The sequence below is a fragment of the Plecotus auritus genome (genome assembly GCF_963455305.1).
Source record: "Plecotus auritus genome assembly, chromosome: 4".
Lineage (NCBI taxonomy): Eukaryota > Metazoa > Chordata > Mammalia > Chiroptera > Vespertilionidae > Plecotus > Plecotus auritus.
This window is the reverse complement of record NC_137775.1, coordinates 78,426,690-78,447,395: the sequence shown is the minus strand read 5'-3', so window position 1 is coordinate 78,447,395 and position 20,706 is coordinate 78,426,690. Positions and strand designations below refer to the sequence as shown.

Here is a 20,706-nt window from a genome sequence, read left to right as displayed (position 1 = left end):
AATGCAAATCACAACCACAATGAGCTATTAACTCACTTCTGTTAGAATGGCTATTATCAAAATGACAAGAAATAAGTGTTAAAGTGGATGTAGAGAAAGGGGAACACTCATACACTGTGGGAATGTAAATTGATGCAACCACTATGGAAAACAACATGGAGATTCCTCAAAAAATTAAAAACAGCACTACCATATGATCTAGCTATTCCACTTCGGAGAATTTGAGAAAAATAAAACCCAAAAAATACTAATTAAAAACGATATGCACCCATATGTTCATTGCTGCATTGTTTATAGTAGCCAAGGTATAGAAACAACTTGAGTGTCTATTGATGGGTGAATAGATAAAGAAAATGTGATACACATACCACAATGAAATAATATTAAGTGAAGTAAGTTAGACAAATACTGTCTGATTTCACTTGTATGTGCAATCTTAACTGTTTTTCTCTTGCTGCTTTTAATCTCTCTTTGTCTTTTGCTCTTGGCATTTTAATTACGATGTGTCTTGGTGTGGTCCTCTTTGGATTCCTTTTGTTTGGGGCTCTGTGTGCATCCTGGACTTGTAAGTCTATTTCTTTCACCAGGTGGGGGAAGTTTTCGGTCATTATTTCTTCAAATAGGTTTTCAGTATCTTGCTCTCTCTCTTCTTCTGGCACCCCCATAATTCTGATGTTGGTACGCTTGAAGTTGTCCCAGAGGCTCCTTACACTATCTTCATATTTTTGGATTCTTTTTTCTTTTTGCTTTTCCGGCTGAGTGTTTTTTTTTGCTTTTTGTATTTCAAATCTTGATTCTTGCGGTCCTCTAGTCTCTGTATAATATTTTTTATTTCAGTCAGTGTATGCTTAATTTCTAGTTTTTCCTTTTTCATATCCTCGAGGGTCTTGCTAAATTTATCGGCCTTTTCTAGGAAATTCTTGAAAAACCTTATAACTGTAGTTTTGAACTCTATATCCAGTCGTTTGCTTTCCTCCATTTCTTTCATTTGTGATCTGTTTCTTTGTCTCCGCATTTTCGTTGATTCCCTGAGTTGATAGAGTGGCTTTGTGTGCTAGGTGTCCTATAGGGCCCAGTGGCTCAGCCTCCCCAGTTACCTGAGGTGGACACTCTTGGTGCACCCCTTTGTGGGCTGTGTGCACAGTCTTGTTGTAGTTAAGCCTTGATTGTTGTTGGTATCACTGGGAGGTCTTGACCTCCAGGACAATTGGCTGTGAGGATCAGCTGTGTCTACGCTGGGAGAACTTCTGTGCTGGAGATACCCTTATGAGACAAGATTTGCAAAAGCCTCTGTGCTCAGCTTGGATGGGGCGGAGTTTCAGGGTGGAGCAGACAGCATTGGTTTCCTGTCAGCCCTGCCCTAATAGGCCCCTGTGTCTCAGTGTCCCGTGGTAATCGCTGCAAGCGTCTCTGAGAGAAAGCCGCCCTCGAGTTCTGCCCGATGCCAGACAGTCCAGTTTCTCCCCGAATGAGTCTGGGTCCCCAGAGTCTTGCCTGGAACTGGAGTTCAGTGCATTTGGGAGCTTTTGTCTCCCTCCTGCTTGAGAAAGCCAGTTGCGTACTCAGTTGCCCACCCTTTCCGCGTACGCATTTCGGTACCTCTGGCTTCCGCAGTTCCTCTGAGCCTCGGTATGCTTTTTTCTTTTCTGACAGTCCAGTTTCTCCCCGTATGAGTCTGGGTCCCCAGAGTCTCACCCGGAACTGGAGTTCAGTGCAGTCGGGAGCTTTTGTCTCCCTCCTGCTTGAGAAAGCCAGCCGCGCACTCAGTTGCCAGTCCTCTCCACGCGCTCCTTAGTATCTCTGCCTCCTGCAGCTCCTCTGAGTCTCAGTGTGCTCTTCTCTTTCCTTCTAGTTGTAGAATTTCCACTCAGCCAGCCTTCCTGTGGTTTTGGATGATGTCTGTTTTGTCTTTTAGTTGTAGTTTTGAAATTGTTGTGCGAGGCAGCAGTTTAGGTGTTTACCTATGCCGCCATCTTGGTTTCTCCCTGAAAAGTTTTATAAAACAGTTTATAGCCAATTTTTTTCAGCATTCAATACCAGTTTGTAATACCAAAGTGGGGTTGGCAAGCATGTGGTACTTAGCTTTCTATTCTATAATACATTTCAGAATTGAGAGTGAATATTTCATGAAATAGGCATTCGTAGATGAATATTAAAAGACAGTCTACTCATAAAGTCATTTCAGTATGCATTCATCAAGACTAGACAAATGAACGGAAATTCAGGTTCTAATAAATTATCTTTGTGACATAATTAGCTTCCTTTTGAATAAATCTATTAAACATTGAGAAATTACATTTGTGATTGGAAAAGCTAATGATTTTGCTTTCTATATTTAAAATCCAAACCAGAAAAGCAGTAGGTCAGGTCTAAGTTGAATAATATTTTTTTTAAATATATTTTATTGATTTTTTTACAGAGAGGAAGGGAGAGGGATCGAGGGTTAGAAACATCGATCAGCTGCCTCCTGCACACTCCCTACTGGGTATGTGCCCGCAAGGTACATGCCCTTGACTGGAATCGAACCTGGGACCCTTGAGTCTGCAGGCCGATGCTCTATGCACTGAGCCAAACCGGTTAGGGCTAAGTTGAATAATATTTTTAAGTTTTAACTTTTAATTTGACTATATGTACTTTTAATATTTTAAATACATTTTAAAATACAAATCCATACATGGGCTTTGGATTTTTTTAAAGCATATATGTAATTAAAGGAAAATACACATTTAAAGTATGTTTTAGTTAGCAAAATGCTTTTTGCTTTAAAATAGTAATGGTGTTTGACATCAGAACTGTGTAAAAATATTTACCCAGTAGTTATTAAGTCTGTTGAACTGAAAATGACTTGCCCTAATTCTTGCTTAATATCTATTTCTGTTATGTTTGTAAAATAATATAACCTAATCATTGCATTACTAGAGACAAAAATCTAGAGGAGAAAAATACAATTTACTAATAGATTATGTTCCTTCTAAATACAAAATTTTCATCTGTCTTTATGAAGGGTATATGTTAAATGTAGTTTTATAAGGCATAAGTTAGTGATTTAAACCAAATCCATTACATTTTCAAACAAGAGATTGAGATTCTCAACAGTTTTTGTCCTTATACAGTCTTGTTCATTAATAAGTGAAATTTTGTTAATTTTATTACATATGCTGATTGTAGAAATATTAGAAAATAGAATTAAAAAAAGAGAAAACTCTCCAGACAAAAATAACTATTAACGTTTTTATTTATACTTGCTAGATTTTACTATATATTTTTAAAGGAATAATTTTTACTTTTTTTAAAAAATAGGTTTTTATTGATTTGAGAGAGAGTAAGGGAAGGTGATGGAAACATTAATGATGAGAGAAAATCATTGATCAGCTGTACGTCCTCTATTGGGGATCGAGCTGGAAACGCGTGCATGTGCCGTGACCAAGGGTCGAATCATAACCTCCTGGTTAGAGGGTTGATACTCAGCCACTGAGCCACACACTAGCTGGGCTCTAATAGAAAAAAATTTAAATTAAGATTTTATTTATTTATTTAAAGAAATTTAGGTTCACAGCAAAATTTAGACATGCATAGCTTCCCCTATTATCAACATCCCCCAATATAGTGGTACATTTGTTATAATTGGTGAACCTACATTGACCCATCATTGTCACCCAAAGTCATTAGAGTTCACTTTTGTTGTAATTCTGTGACTTTAGACAAATGTATAATGATAGGTACCCACCTTTATAGTATTGTACAGAATACTTTTACTGCCCTAAAATTTCTTTGTGCTTAGCTAATTTACCCCTCTCCCTTCCCATAAAGCCCCTGGCAACTACAGATCTTTTTTAATGTCACTATAGTTTTGCCTTGTCCAGAATTCCATATAGTTAGAATCATGCCTTTTTTAGATTGGCTTGTTTCCTTTAGTGATATGTATTTCCATTTCCTTCATGTTTTTTCATGTCTTGATAGCTTGTTTCTTTTCAGCAAGAATAATATTTCATCACTTGGATGTACCACAATTTATTCATTCACCTACTAAAGGATATCTTGGTTGTGTTCAAGTTTTGGCAATTATTCATAAAGCTGCTAATTATACTAGTACAAGTTACTTCACCCCTAACTATTGCTTATTTTATTTGCACGTTTTTCTTAGGAAGATCATATCATCTGTGAACAAAGAGGGATTTATTTCTTCCTTGATTTGTGGTTTAGTGTCTGACATTGACTTGGGAAAATTCTCAGTTATTATTGTTTCATATATATTTGTTCTATCCCTTTCTTCTTCCATTATTCCCATTATGCATATATTATATCTTTTGGAATAGTTTTTGGATATTCTGTTGCATTTTTTAGTCTTTTTTCTCTTTGTTTTTCAGTTTTGCAAGTTTCTGTTGACATATCCTTAAGTGCAGAGTGTGCAGTAGCAAGTCTATCAAAGCATTCTTCATTTCGATTAGAGTACTTTTTAATCTCTTTGGTTCTTTTTTAGGATTTCCATATCACTTACATTACACATCTGTTTTTGCATGTTGCCAGTTTTCCATTAGAGCCCCTAGCATATTAATCAAAGTTGTTTTAAATTCCTGATTTGATTATTCCAGCATCCCTGCCATGTCTGCCATTCTGTGCTTGTTCCAGGGGTCCTCAAACTACGGCCCGCGGACCACATGCGGCCCGCCGAGGACATTTATCCGGCCCGCCGGGTGCCGCTGCCTGTCCTGCTTAGCAGCTGACTCGTCCCGGGCCCGCAGTGCGCATAGGAATTTGTTCATAGTTTTTTTAAAAAACTATATTCCAGCCCTCCAACGGTCTGAGGGACAGTGAACTGGCCCCCTGTTTAAAAAGTTTGAGGACCCCTGATTCAGACTGTTTTTTTTTTTGCCTTGTAATTTTTTCTTGAATGGTGGACATGATGTACTAAGTAAAAGAAACTGGTAATTAGGCCTTTAGTAATGTAGTGATAAGGTATGGGAGAAGTGGTGGCATTCTTTAATCCTGTGATTAGGACTTCCTCTTGGTGAGCCTGTGTCCTGCACTGAACTTCAGCAGTGCTTCTGAGTCCCTCCCCTCAGTAGGGCAAACTAGTTAGAGGGGCCTGGATTTGGTTTTTCCCTTCTCCTATGTGCAAAGCTGAAGGGAGTCGAGGTTGGGTATTTCCCTTCCACCAGGTTTGTTAAGCTCTGATAAAACTCTAACAGGTTAGGCTCTGGTGAAAGTTTCTCTTGAGCACAGACCTTGTTAAGAAGAGAATGATCTGGCATATTCCTCCCAGCAATTGGAAGCATGAGGGGATTTTTGTCCAGTCTTCACTGTGAGAACCTGGTAGAGCTCCTGGAGGTAAATTCACAAAAGTGTGAGGGTTCCCCATGACTGGATCCCCCTGTGATTCTTTGTATCTACCCCCTCCCGGCCCCGCGCCCCCACCCCGCCCGGTCCCGTCTCTCAGTACTGTCTCCTCACTTTGATGAATCTAAGAGATGTTGACTTACCAGTTTGTTCACCTTTTTGCTTATTGTTAGGATGGATTGGCAACTTCTAAGCTCCTTACATGTTGGACTGGGAACTGGAAGTTGGATCTACTTTTTTAAATCAATAGTTTCTCTTAAGTAAATACTGTCCTGGCATTGCTGAAAAACTAAAGCCAAGAATGTTTGTACTTTTTGACTGTAAATTAATGGCTTGATGGCATTACCTTATAGGCTCAGCACAAAGCAATGCCAAACTTTTCAATATCCAGATGATTATAAAGTAAATAAAGATGATAAATGTCCTACCAGCTAGTTTATCTAACTTTGAAAATAAAGGTGCTGGTGGAGGATTGGCTGACCTACAAAATAACACATGAAATATAAAATATACAAGACAGTTTCTTAGAAATTTGATAGTGGTAAAGGTAAGTAGTTCTTTAGTGCAACAACTCTTTTGTAAACGAATATATGTTATCCCAAAGCTAAGTTGGTTAAAAGGAATGAAAATTGTTTTTTAATTATAGGGTAATGTTAAGCGTAAAGACCATATTGACCATCAGAAGGATAAAGTTGCCTTAACTCTGGCTCGTCTAGCCCGCCATGTTGAAGTGGAGAAACAGCAGAAAGAAGAGAAGAATAGAGCATTCAGGGTATGTGGCTATTTTAATTGGTGTTTTACAAAATTATAGAATTGTTTATAATAAATTTGTAAAGAGAAATTTGTTGTAAATGAATAATTGAATCCATGTTCAACATGGATTCTAGACATCAATTTAGTAGAAATTCATAATAGCTTTTTACATCTCTGTTTTTAGTTTGATGGATTCTGATCATATATGTATATAGGAAAAAAAGGCTTTAGTGGATTTTATTTTTGGGAATTAGGAAATCATTTGATTACTCAAAGCAAATGAGCAATTAAAGGGTTTCTGGTTACTTTATCACAAGAGTGAAAATTGTTTATCAGGTTTGTATGTATAAGCTGTTGAAAGATTATTTTCTACTAAATAGAGCCAGTCCACTTTCTCAGATTTCAGCCTGTCCTTTCAGATTAAATCAATTACTAAAACAAAGAAATTTGAATCAGGGTTGTAGAAGAGCTGCTATGTGGAAAATGAAGCCTAATTTAGAATCTCGTGGGATATATTTTCCTTGACTTGCTTTAGAAAGATCCAAATGAAATTATTTATAAAACTCCCTCAATATTAATAAATGTCTATTAGGAGTAGAATGTTGATGCGTTGGGTAAAAAAATAAGCTTCATAGTAGAATTTTAAAAATGGAAATTGAAATCAGGGCTCCTCCAACAGCTATTTGGATTTTAGCAAGTCACTTACCTTTTATTGACTTTGGGCTTCAATCTGTAAAGGGATAGAGTTGGAGATGATCTCCCAGGTTGGAATAAGGTCTATGATTTTATAATCTTAACATCTGTTTTTTATTCTTTCATTACTTACTCATTGGTTATTATAAAGGAATGCATATATTTCTATAGCTTGTGTTTTAGTATATCCTAATTTGATATAGAATAAATTAATCTTTAAATTTATAACTAGGTTTATTTGGGGACATTAACTTTATTATGTAATACCAATTAAATTAGAGCATAGTCTTCTAATTGTATATTTAAAATACTTAAGGGATAGTGATATTTAAAAAATAGGATTATTTCTTTTCTGGCAGAAACATGATTCAACTTTAAGGAAGATTCTTTCCCAAAACTATGTTAAATGTGTTGCTTATGGGTCATGGGGAAAATCACTTTGAGAGAGAAATGATTTGCAAGCTATCCTCCCATTCTGCAGGTTTCCTGAGTGATGCTAGCTTCTTTTCCCAGGCAATGTTAATGGACACATCCTATATAATAAAAGTGTAATATGCAAATTGTCTCCTCTACTGGGAGTTCAACTGGAGTTCGACCAGGGCGCGGGGCTGGCCCCCAACTGTCTGGGGCCCCTCCTCCCAGCTGGCCTGGCCAGATGGGCCCGATCGGTGCGGGCTGACCGGACCCCACTCGTGCACAAATTCATGCACCTGGCCTCTAGTAGATAATAAAACTTTTATGATGAGTTCGGAATCTTATAGTCACTATGACAACCAAGGGTTTTCTCAAGGAAAGTTTTAACCTCCATCTATGTAAATGTTCATTTGTTATATTAAAGGCTTTACCTTAGCATTGAAGAAAGATTTTTGAAATTTTTGTTTAACCAACTGTAAAGAATAAATTTATGTTTTCTAAGAGAAGCTGATCAACACAGATGTTTTAGCTCATTGCTTGCTATCCATATATGATTTTTTTGTGGTTGTTCCTATTTGGTTCTCTTTATGGGTAAGTTGTTTTTTTTAAAACTAGAGGACAGAAAACAAAAATAAACTACTCAGAAAGGAAGATAATGAAACTGAAATAAAAATAATTCTTGCCCAGCGGGGTGTGGCTTGGTGGTTGAGCATCAGCCCAGGAACCAGGAGGTCACTGGTTCAGTTCCCTGACAGGGCACATGCCTGGGTTGCAGACTCAGTCCCCAGTGGGGGGCGTGCAGGAGGCAGCCAATCGATGATCCTCTCTCATCATTGATGTTTCCATCTCTCCCTCTCCCTCTGAAATCAATTAAAAAAATTTTAAAAAAATAATTCTTGAAATATTCTAGTAGTTGATAAATAACTCAGACTAAAGATAGATAATATTTGTGAATGGTGTCTTACTATTAAAGTGGATTGTCCGTCTTCATCATGTTAAAGGAAAGAAAAAGAAAAATCATTAAAATCTTTGTTGGATAAATCATTTTCAGAGATAATGTGCTGTGCTGACTAGATAACCAGCCACCAGCTTAGCTTATTGGTATTTCAGGAGTTAAGATGACGTGCAAGAAGTGATGTAACCCTAAAGTTTGTGGAAGTAACTTTGTGATATAGAAAAAAAGGTGGTACATTTGGAGATGATTTTAGCCAGCAGATGTTTTTTTAGCATTGACTTAGGCCACAGAGTTAAAATTCTGTTGTGAGAAATGGCAAAGAACATTTTTTAAAAAAACTTAAAAATAAATTATTGGCATTGTTTAAAATAAATAGGCTACTAGCTGGCATGCAGTAATATTTAACACCAACATGGTAATTTAAGAGTTTTTATTATGATAGATTTTTGTAAGGAATGTCAATACATCATGTTTAATTTTGTAAATAAGAAAAAAATCTTTATAGCCCCCTGGAAGTTTGCCATATTGCTTTCTTTGGATAGACTATCTTGGTTTCCCATAGCATGTTATTCAGAACACTGTCCTGTAGGATACACTTTGAAAAAAAGTAATAAGTGATTTGCTAAGTTGGGATACTGCATACTCTATGGATGAAAAATCACAGGCACATTATAGTACCTTAAGGCTTTGGAAGTCCTGCAGTAAAGGAACCTTTTAAACTTGACATTAAAACCAATGTTTCTATACTTACTTAAGTTGATACAGAGGATTTTTTAATATATATAACGCATATTAACATCTTTGAGAATGTCTTCTATGGCTGTATTTAAATAATATTGTAAGATTTTTTTCAGATGAAAATTTTGAATCTCCCTGTCCTTCTACTTACTCTTCCTGACAGAAGATCCTGTTAGTGCTAACTAGGCCATTCATTATTCTGACCTATGTCTTGAAAATCTAATGTTCATGAATTTGTCATTTCTTGTTAAGAATATAAGCTTTTTGAGACACAGTACTGTTTAAGTACATGGATCTTACAATCTGATTACAAGAGTTTAAATCCTGGAATTGTTATTTATCCTTGGGCAATTTATTTGACCTTGGTTTACTTCAGTTTCCCATTATAAAATGGAACAATAGCCCTAGCTGGTTTGGTTCAGTGGATAGAGTATTGGCCTGTGGACTGAAGGGTCCCAGGTTCAATTCTGGACAAGTTGCTGGTTCGGTCCCCAGTGGGGGGTGTGCAGGAGGCAGCCAGTTGAAGATTCTCTCTCATCATTGATGTTTCTCATCTCTCTCCCCCTCTCCCTTTTTCTCAAAAATCAATAAAAAAATATATTAGAAAAATAAAATCAAATGGGAACAATAGTACCTACCACAGAGTTATTGTGAGAATTAAATCTAAAATGCTTTTACAACAGTTCCTCACATGGTAGGTGGTTAATAAGTGTTAATTGTTAGATACAGCATGATTAGAGAATATGCAGATAGATTTATAGGTAATATAACTAGAAAGATTTAGAGACTCTTAATAGTCTGAAGTATATAATTTAGTGGTTTGCACTGGCCAGCTGCCTGTTTTTTGGTTTTTGTTTTTGTTTTTTTTTATTTTATTGATTTTTTACAGAGAGGAAGGGAGAGAGGGATAGAGAGTTAGAAACATCGATGAGAGAGAAACATCGATCAGCCGCCTCCTGCACACCCCCTACTGGGGATGTGCCCGCAACCAAGGTACATGCCCTTGACCGGAATCGAACCTGGGACCTTTCAGTCCGCAGGCTGACGCTCTATCCATTGAGCCAAACCGGTTTTGGCAAGCTGCCTGTTTTGTAAATAAATTTTTATTGGAACATAGCCATGCCCATTTGTTTACATATTATCTATGGCTGCTTTCATGCTACAGTAGCAGAGTTGAGTAGTTGCAATAGAGACTGTATGGGCTATAAAGCCTAAAATATTTGCTATCTGGCCCTTTATGGAAAAAGTTTGCCAACCCTTGATCTAGGTGGCAATAAATGCATCATATTGGCACATATTAAGTACTAATAAGTGACTGCTCAAAGTAATACTATTCACTGAACAAATATTTAATAGGCTTCTCTTCACTTCATACTGTACAGGGTGGGGCAAAAGTAGCTTTACAGTTGTGAGTACGAGAAACAGTTTATGTTTGTATTATTATTTATTAATTATTGTATTACTTTCCACATGAGTAACTATAAACCTACTTTGTCCCACCCTGTATAAGAAAAAACGGGGGGAAAAGTACAAAAGTTTAAAAATGCAACTAATTGTTCATATCTCCATTCCGAGATCTAGCCATTGAACTTAATATATTTATTTTCAGCCTTTTCCCCCTCTGCAGATAAAGTTACACATATCTTGAAATTAATCTTTGTTTATATTGGGCCTTATTTGTTTTATACTACTTGGTGGCTTGTTTGATACCAAAAGTATGTTCCTACTTCATTAAAAAAGTGATTAGTGTTTTTATTGACTTTAATGAAATGTTACCATAATTTACTTAACCAGTGCCCTATTGTTGGAGATATAGGTTGTAGTGAACTTTGTGTAGATGTAGATAACATTCAATCAACATGTTAGAGCATGAACCTTTGTTTTGGGACCTAGTTGTGGAGTTCCAAGGATAAAGAGTAATCATAATCAGTACTTACTAGTCACTGATATGTCAAAATCTTTTCTCAAGGAAACCAGATTAGTAATCATAGTTGATTGATTTTTTTTCTTAATATCTTTAGGAAAAAGTTGATTTTCAGCATGCTCATGGGTTGCAAGAATTGGAATTTATTCGAGGACATTCTGATACAGAAGCAGCAAGACTGTGTGTGGACCAGTGGCTAAAAATGCCAGGTATTCTTTAGAGATGAGTGGAACATGAAGGTTACCTAGCTTCCCTACAGTTTTAAGACATTATGTTCATTTATTTGGTTGCTAATGAATATATAAAGTACTGACATTTAATTTTAGTGAATCTTAATAACGGCCTACTTTACCAATTACCTTCCTACTTTGGCAAAAGTATATTTTGAGTGTAAGTAGTATAAGTCATCCTTGAGCTCATTAGATATTGCTCATTTAATCATTTATAATTTCATAGTTATTATATGAAATAGTACATGTGTATATGGGAGGTTGTGTAACAGGTTACTTGAGGTCAGGAAAAGCTTCTCTGAGGAAATGGGATTTAGCTGAGATTTACAGGATGAGTGTTTACTTATTTGTTAGTGCAGCCTATGTAGATATTCTTTAAGTGTCCACATGGGAGGCTCATCTGAAGCATTGGATAGCAGCCTCTTCTTCACTAACTCTTTGCAGACCTGACATTCCTGGAAATCTCACTATAAAACATTTTCCCTTACTAGATAATTTGTGGAATTTTTAAAAGTAGGACTGTCCCACCATGGCAACTTTTCTAGTCTGTCTTGTAGAAGACCCACTAAGCCCTTAAAGGCTTGGGATATCCACAGAAACCTTAGTTGTGGATTTAATTCAGCAGGAGGTTTAATTGCAAAAAGTCATTAAAAATATCTAAATATCTCTTTAGAAATGCATGCAGTGCTCAACTTTGAACCTGGATATCTTGTTCTAAAATTAGTTTTTAGAGGGCTTTCTAAAAATAGAGTCAAACTACCACTTATAAAATAATTAGAGTAATTTGTAGATATTTTGACACTTGGCCACTCCCTGAAACTATATTTCCTTATTGCCACCTAATCTGTTTGTGCTTGGCAAATTCCAGCTTCACCCCATCCTCCTTTTTAAATACCTTTTCCTCTTTTTTTCTTCTTACTTGCCTGTGGGATTAGCCCCACAGGTAATACTTAGCACTAGAGGCTGCTAGGTTTATTTATTCTACATAAGTTTGGTTGCTTAGCGTTCTTTGATCCCACAGTGCTTTTATTCATTTCTCATATAGTTTTTACTCTGTGCTCTGTGGGAATGGAGACCAATGCTTATTAATCCTATTTTGTGTCAGTGCCTAAAAAGAATGCTCAGCATAGAAATGCTCAATAATATTAGTTGAATATTATACCAAAGGAGGCTATATAAATGTTTGCAAATGAACACAGAAAACAAGCCTAGAACTTGGGTTCCAAATGTGACTTCATTCAGCTCTATAAAAGAATTGCTTGGTATTCCAGACCTATTTTAGCAAAAGAGACTTAGAAATTATGGTAACTGGTTTTGCTTTTTGGAGTGTTCTTTTAAAGCTATGGTTATTTTAAAAATATTTTTTGAGCCCAGCTGGCATGGCTCAGTGGTTGAGCATCAACCTATGAACCAGAAGGTCATGGTTCAATTCCTGGTCAGGACATATGCCTGTGTAGTGGGCTTGATCCCCAGTGAGGGGCGTGAAGGAGGCAGCTGATCAGTGATTCTCTCTCATTATTGATGTCTCTATTTCTCCCTCTCCCTCTCTGAAATCAATAAAAAAAAAAATATTTTTAAAATCTTTTTCGATAAGCATTCATTTCTCAGTAGTTGTTAATGATTAGCTCTTCGGTTTCACCTTAGCTGCATCAGAATCACCCAGGAGCTTTTAAATACATGCCTGGGCCTCACCCCAGAGATAGAGCATCTGTAGTTTTGAGAAGATTCCTAGATGATTTCGATAGGAAAATGGACTGAAACTACAAGGCTTTATCACATCTAAGATCTCTTCTAAAAATCATTTATCTCATATGAATCTAACACTTTCAAGTCCTGTCTAGAATGGTTTGGGGCCAGTAATATGCCCCTTTAGGCCTAATCCAGATTGTCAGAATATTTTAATTCATTGTAAATTGAATGCATGAGCATCTGTTTGTATATTTACCTAAGCAGGCCAATTGGGAACAAATGAGTCAGTTAGCTGTGTTTTTACATATTTTTAGGTCACACTGGGTTCATTGGTGGCTGATAAGCTTGAGCCTGGAGTTTAGGTCTTTAATTATGCTCTTTTCATGTGATTGTTTCATCTTTTTTGCTTGGTCCTTGCAACACTGTAAAACTTAAATTTGGGATCTATTGCTAGAACAGCTGCTGTAGTGTTGGGCTATGTTTGGTATGGGTATTTATCTTTCCCAAATGGGCTTTAGAGAATGTTGGGATCTTTGAAGAGTGTATAGCTGAGGAAAACAGAGATGACAGTTGTATCCTTTAATTTTAAAAAAGTGAGATTCTACTTCTCAGTAACATTAAGGGATTCATTCAATCTATTCCAAAGTATCCAACTATTATAATTCAGTTTTTGATTAGAAGTAATTTAAGTACTTTATAATTACTCTAACTTTAGAAATCTATCTTTTATAGACCTTTACAGTTAGGCCAGTTTGCATACATTTCAATACTTAATAACTTAAAAACTGCACTCTCTATACTATTTAAGGAAAAGAGCTGTTTAAATTTCTCTGTACTTTGCCTTTCCATGGGTAAAGCTTATTTTCTTTCAATTGATTGCTTTCTCTATTAGCCAGAGCCCCTGTTTGGCCAAATAAAGGTCATAATAGTACGACATCTGGAATGTGGATGGACAATAAATAAAAATTGTCCTAATTCTGACTGCATTAAAAATTTAAAGATAAAAAGGTATATTGTCATTTACTGCCTCTTTAAGATTAAAATATGATTAATGCTGTGCTGTTCATTGTTTGTTGGCAGAACACATTTATAAGTGTTTTGGCAGCTTTTAGTAGTGGTTCCACCCCCCCTTCCCCGCAGAAGGACTAAAAGAGCAGAAAGGCAGTTGAAACCTTAAGCATATATAACTATTTGGAGATCTTAAAACTAGATGATATTAAAGGAAGAAAATTCTCTAGTTAAATTCTTAAGGGCTTTATAGAAACTGTCATAAAGATAAATACCCACCCTGGCTGGTGTGGCTCAGTTGGTTGGAGTGTCAACCCATACACCAAAAGGTCGTAGGTTTGATTCCCAGTTAAGGCACATACCCATCCAGGTTTCGGGTTCCATTCCCCATTGGATGCATGCGGAAGGCAGCCGATTGATGCTTTTCTTTCACACATTGTTGTTTCTCCTCTTTCTCTCTCTTTTTGTCTCTGTCCCCCTTCCTCTCTCTCAAATCAGTTTTAAAAATAGTATTAAAAAAATACCTAGTTTTCTATTGTATGAAGTATTTAAGACATCTAATTGAAACAATCCACAAGAAATAATAATAAAAGAGAAACAAAAATCAAACTATCTTCATATTAGAATCCTCCTGGCAGTTTTACAATTCTTTATTTATACAACATAATTCCAAATTTTCCATTGTATATCATGTATTGGGAGTTCCATGGGAACAAAATTTGGCCAGGGGTATTAGTCTCAAAGATTGTGTGATTGTAAGACCAAGATTATAAAGAAAAGGGATGAAGAATGAACCAGAATAAGAGGGAATTAATTAAGTGGAGGTAATGATGGGAAAACTATTTTATAATTGGCTTTGAAAGGAGAAAAAGGGAAAAGACAAAATAGGATACATTGGAAGAAGAGAGATAACAAGTAAATCTCTGCTTTGTGTCCTATAAATGTTATTACTGAAACCTGTATAACTTGATGTCCAGGTTGAAGCTGATTGATCAATAGCTGGATTCCTCAGAAAGTATCACTTATTCTCCTTCCCTCCTTGTCCTCTCCACTTCTCTTGCCCTCTCAGTTGCATTGTTTAACATAACTTTTATAGAACCCAGATCCTCTTATAACAGGGGTGGGCAAACTTTTTGACTCGAGGGCCACAATGGGTTCTTAAACTGGACCGGAAGGCCGGAACAAAAGCATGGATGGAGTGTTTGTGTGAACTAATATAAATTCAAAGTAAAGGAGCGGAGGGGAGAGCCAGAAAACTGGATAGAACAGCCGGATCCGGCCCGCAGGCCGTAGTTTGCCCACGGCTGCTCTATAATATAGCTATACCTTATAATGTGTTTAAGATAGTTAAAAGAGAAAATAAGCGTTAGAAGAAAAAATCTTTGCAAACTTACATAAATGAAAAGAAGGGAGGTAAGGATTCTGTAGAGCAACTGATTTTCTAATGCATTTGATCTTTGATATTTCTTGGGTGTTGAATTTAAGGAAACAGATTTTTTTTTTCCTCAAGAGAAGGCTAGTTGGAGATGCTAACTGCTTTTCTTTTACCAAATAACAATTTACTTTTAGGTTACTATATCTTTTATAAGAAAGCTTATAAATATTTAATTATGATGCATGTGGTTGATTTTTCATTGTTTTGTCATAATTTTGATTACCAGTCCAAAGGACAAATATCTGAAATAGAGACTTAAGAATTTATATCCAATGATGCAGGACTCAAAGCAGGAACAATTAATTCTGGAACAAAAAGCTCATTCCGAAGAGGAGGCCAGATGCAGGTGTCTGGGAAAGCAATTTCATGTCCCATAATGCACTGTAACAAGGAATTTGATAATGGGCACCTTCTCTTAGGACATTTGAAAAGGTAAGTGTGATATTCAGAATAGTGGACACTGAAGGTCAAGTGAGTTACAAAGTGATTTCATAAAATGAAAGCATGATGTGCCTCTGCCATTGTAATTATAGCTTTATATTTCAAATTCAAATTGTTTTGTGTTGTTAAGATGTAATTATTTACAATTACATCCCTTAGGTGTCCTAGAAGGTTTGGTGAAGTTAGATTCTTCTAGTGATATTTTGTCTTTAAAGGCATGTGGCCTTTAAATATGTATTTATTCCTAAAATGCTCATAAAATTTTGAATAGATTTTTTGCACTGCTATGCAATTGGATCAGTGTTAGAGAAATCCAGCCCATAAATGCCAATTTTAAAAGACATAAAGCACTTACAGATATTTAGTCTACTAGTAGCTAATATGGCATTGTAAAAATAAATGCTAAAGACAAATAAAATGTAGCCAAATTAATGATAAATATTTTGCTTATGAAACCCATCTTATTAACTTACTGCACTTTTGAATATTAGAGCATGAGAAAGTAAATATCAAGGAAGATAGTATTAAAGTCATTAAACATTCTTATCTTCACAATTTCCTTCTAATAGTTTAAAGATGTCTCACCCTACTTCTGCCTTGACTTACCAAGAGAGATTTCTAGAGGGAGCTTCAGTGGTCTATGAATAAGTGGGCAGCATACTGTATCTGAACTATTTTAAAAAGTCTTCGAGGCAGTTTAAAATGACTCAAATTTTTAATATGGTTAAATGAACATTAGAAGGATTAAAAGCCATTTTTTAGGAATCAGGGCTATGTCAGAAATCTTGACTTGAGATTATTATTCCAGTGGTTCATTTAAATTATTTGTGAGTTTTATGGTAAATAAGGCAAAGGAAAAGATGATGGCTCTGTAGTTTCAAACTGGAAATTGACCAGTTTGGCAAGACATGCCTGAATCTATTTTATTGGATCTTGAGTACTTCTATGAAATTTTAAGCTAACTGTAGATCACTATCTGAAAGGATTGCATGCCTTAATGGGAACCACTTGATATTTCCTGAATATGAAGAACATAATTTAATATTTTAGTAGGAAAGTGTGAATTTTATTTAGCTTAACAAGTGAAACTAAATAGTGCTGCCCCTAGAATGTGCGGTTTTCTAATGTTACCTCTCTTTTGCCAAGTAGGTTTGATCACTCTCCATGTGATCCAACAATTACACTACATGGACCTTCCATCAATTCCTTTGCTTGTGTAGTATGTTATAAAAATTTTGTTACTCAACAACAATATAAGGAACACCTTTTTTCTAAGGTAAGAGCATGTCCTAAGTTAAGAGTAGGCATTTTTTTTCTTGCTGCTCTTAAGCTTGCAATACCCAATGATACACATAAGGATCAAAATTCTGATTGTATATGAAGAGCAAAATGATTTGGAACATTAAACTGTTGTGGGCAGGCAAACTTGATAGGTGAAAACCAGCAGTCCTAAAGATTACCATAGAAACCCTACTTTTTATGGAGTTGCTTTATGAAATTAACGTACCTTGTTTAAGATGCTCTGTGAGTTAGTCACATGATGAGAACTAGTACCTTCTTAAGTCCACTGCTTTTCACTGCATGTTGAACTGTTGGAGCTATATAGTGTCTAACAATTCTTTTATTAATGTTAGTATTAAGAAATAGGTCTAGTACTTAAAAGGCTGTGCTATGTAGTTCTTATTGATATATCCTAAGGGACGTATACAAATACTTGTAATTGAACTCTGTAATAAGTATACCATGTTTGATATTAGATATAGCTCTCAACAAATACTCCTAATTGCTTATTCTTTGAAGTGTGTCACAAAGACCTTTCCTTTAAACTAGTTTCCTTTAAACTAGTATGCAATTGCCTATCTTGAATCAGCCAGAAGAGGTCGCTAGAAGATCATATACCACTGATTTCTATTTTGTAAGGCTCACATTCTTTAATGAGAGTGGAATTATCTACAGTTTGCATTATTTGTCTTGCTTCCTTCCCCTTTTCCTTTCATCTCCAATTTCTTCCATCTAGACTAGTGCTTATCAAACTTTAATGTGCACACGAATCACTTGGGAATCAAACTTTAATGTACACATGAATCACTTGTTACAAAATGAAAATTATGACTCAGTGGATCTAAGGTGGGGCCTTAGATTCAGGATTTCTAACAAGCTTCTAGATGATGCCAGTGCTATTGGGTCACACTTTGAGTAGTAAGTCTAGTGTTTCTTGAACATTAAAGTCATCCAATGGGTCTGGTACTAGATAGCTTCCTGGCTTTCTCCCGTTTTGGTGGTGGTAGTGGTAGTGGTGGTAGATATACTATAAGCTTCAGTGTGCCTCAAGGTCACTTGCGGGTCAATAGGTACTACCACTGTTTCTCATTCTGTTCCTAGGGCCATTCTGTCATCAAAGGTTATTTTTCTCCCTTGCTAGCCTATTCTTCCCAGCCCTAGGAAACCGATAAACTACTTTCTGTCTCTTCGGTTTTATCTTTTCTGGACATTTCATATAAATGGAATAATAGAATATGTACCCTTTTTGTGACAAGATTCTTTCACTTACCATAATGTTTTTAAGGCTTATCTGTGTTGTATAATGTATCAGTACTTTATTCCTAATTTAAAAAATATATATATATTTTTTTATTTCAGAGAGGGAGGGAGAGTGAGAGGGAGATAGAAACATCAATGGTGAGAGAATCATTGATTAGCTGCCTCCCACATGCCCCCCACCGGGGATTGAGCCCACAACCCGGGCATGTGCATTGGGTCCCTTCAGCCCATTGTATGGATATATGCCACATTTTGTTTATCAATTCATCTAGTTGATAAACACTTGGGTTGTTTTCACTTTGGCTATTGTGAATAATGCTACAATAAACAAGCGTGCAAGTCTTTGTGTGGATATATGTATTCACTTCTCAGAGGTGAATATTAGGTCATATGATAATTATGTTTAGTTTTTTGAAGAACTGCCAAATTGTTATGTAATTATTATACCATGTCACCTTCCCACTAGCAATGTATGCATCTCTAGTTTCTTCTTCTTCTTCTTTTTTTTAAAAAATATATTTTATTGATTTTTTACAGAGAGGAAGGGAGAGGGATAGTTAGAAACATCGATGAGAGAGAAACATCGATCAGCTGCCTCCTGCACACCCCCCACTGGGGACATGCCCGCAACCAAGGTACATGCCCTTGACCGGAATCGAACTTGGGACCTTTCAGTCCGCAGGCCGACGCTCTATCCACTGAGCCAAACCGGTTTCGGCTCTAGTTTCTTCTTATTCTTTTTATTTTTATTAATTTTAGAGAGAAAGAAACATCAATTTGTTGTTTCACTTATTTATGCATCCATTGGTTGCTTCTTGTATGTGCCCTGACCAGGGGTTACCCACAACTTTGGTATATCAGGACCATGTTCTAACTAACTGAGCTACCTGGCTAGGGTCTAATTTCTTTACATCCTTGTCACCACTTATTATCTGTCTTTTAAAATAGCCATTTTAATGGGTATGAAGTAGTATTTTATGGTTGTTCTAGTCATATATATATACAAAATTTTATGATGTATGATATTTTAATGTAACCAGAAATATAATAATAAAAATAAGTTTAGCACTTTAACTTACCAGACATTCTGTTTCCCATTCCTTCCTCTAGTTTGTAGAAGTTGGTGGTTAATAAATGCTTGTAGTACTCTTAACTTTTAGAACCTTCTAATGAAATACAAAATGTCTTCCCAGTGTAATCTTTTGTGTGGCACTTGCCAAATTAAAATGGGATGGAGAATAGTGGAAAGAGCATAGAATTTGTAACCAAAGATATAAAGCTGTATTTGAATGGTAGTTTTGTCTCTTCTATGGTAACATCTTGGTTGGGGGAATGGTAATTTTGTTGACTTAATCTAAATTTCAATTTTCTTATTTATAAATGAATAAATTAATATTTCATGTGATTATTATAAGAAGTAAATGGAAAAGCACACTTTGAATCCTAATATGGTGCTTGCTTGACATGTACTTAATATAAATGTAAATTTATGGTTCCTCATCTTGTTGCATTTAATAATACTACACAAACTACTTTGATATCCCTAATGTAAATTTAACATAATAAATTTAAGAAGACACAACTTTTAAGGCTATTACTCTAAAGACCATTAACAAATTTTGGGATAAAGGAGGCTCTTACTAAGTTTGGAAACTTAGATGCTAAAAAAAGACATACCTGTTTCACTATATCAAAATTTTAAAGTGAGCATATACAGAATTCATTAACAGATGTTTGAAACTACTTGCAAAATAGAGGATTGGACAAAGAGTTTTGATAATGAAGTTGACCAAAAGGAGAGAAAACAAAACCATGAAATATGAGGATAAAGAATATGAATAAGCATTCTACAGAATGTGGAATATCCACAGAATTGTATGAATAAATGCTCAAACTCTCTAGTAGACAGGAAATGCAATTAAAGTAACAATGAGTATCACAACATCTGTCAGACTGCAAAAATAATAGCTAGTGCTGCCAGGCTAGGAGATATGTGAATTGGTAGAGCCATTTTGAAAAGCAAGCATACACATCTTTTAATATTCAAAGAATATACCTTTTAACCCAATAGGACCACTGATAATGAGAGAAAGCACTTATAAATAAGGATATATACTCAAGGATGTTTACAACATTATTGTTTATAGTAGCAAAAAATAAGGCCTCGGAATGAATACTTGACTAAATCATAGTAGATCCACAGATGGAGTAGTTGACAATTATTAAGGAGAATGAATTAAAGTTATACCAGTTGCGTTTTAGGGCTTTCCATTAGATATTGTGGAATAAGAAAACGAAGAGGCAGAAGAATCTGTAAGTTTTAAATATTTGATAAAACAATGGCAATCCACCTTGTATGTTTGTTCGTATATGTAAAATTTTAAGCATGGAGCTATTTATGGATAAATACATATTTGTAAATAAAGGTTATATTGCAGAGTAGATTGAACAAAGTAAAACTTTAGAAAAAGTGTATGTGATGTGAAAACATTTATGCATTTATATAATATTGCATATGGGTATGTAAAAAAGGAAAAATACATAGAAA

General features: G+C 35.6%; 1 protein-coding gene across 3 annotated transcripts in view; it reads left to right on the top strand.

Annotated features, from left to right (window-relative positions):
* The window catches only part of ZNF451 (zinc finger protein 451), a 102,588-nt gene that overhangs the window by 24,841 nt on the left and 57,041 nt on the right, over positions 1–20,706 (top strand). For all 3 annotated transcript variants that reach the window (XR_013960317.1, XM_080663473.1, XM_080663472.1), the window contains 4 exons: positions 5,984–6,109; positions 10,912–11,023; positions 15,458–15,608; positions 16,767–16,893. Coding sequence is in view for 2 of the 3 variants with exons in the window: in XM_080663473.1 (XP_080519599.1) it covers positions 5,984–6,109; positions 10,912–11,023; positions 15,458–15,608; positions 16,767–16,893 (516 nt within the window). In the remaining variant the exon portion in view is untranslated. The remainder of the gene's footprint in view (positions 1–5,983; positions 6,110–10,911; positions 11,024–15,457; positions 15,609–16,766; positions 16,894–20,706) is intronic.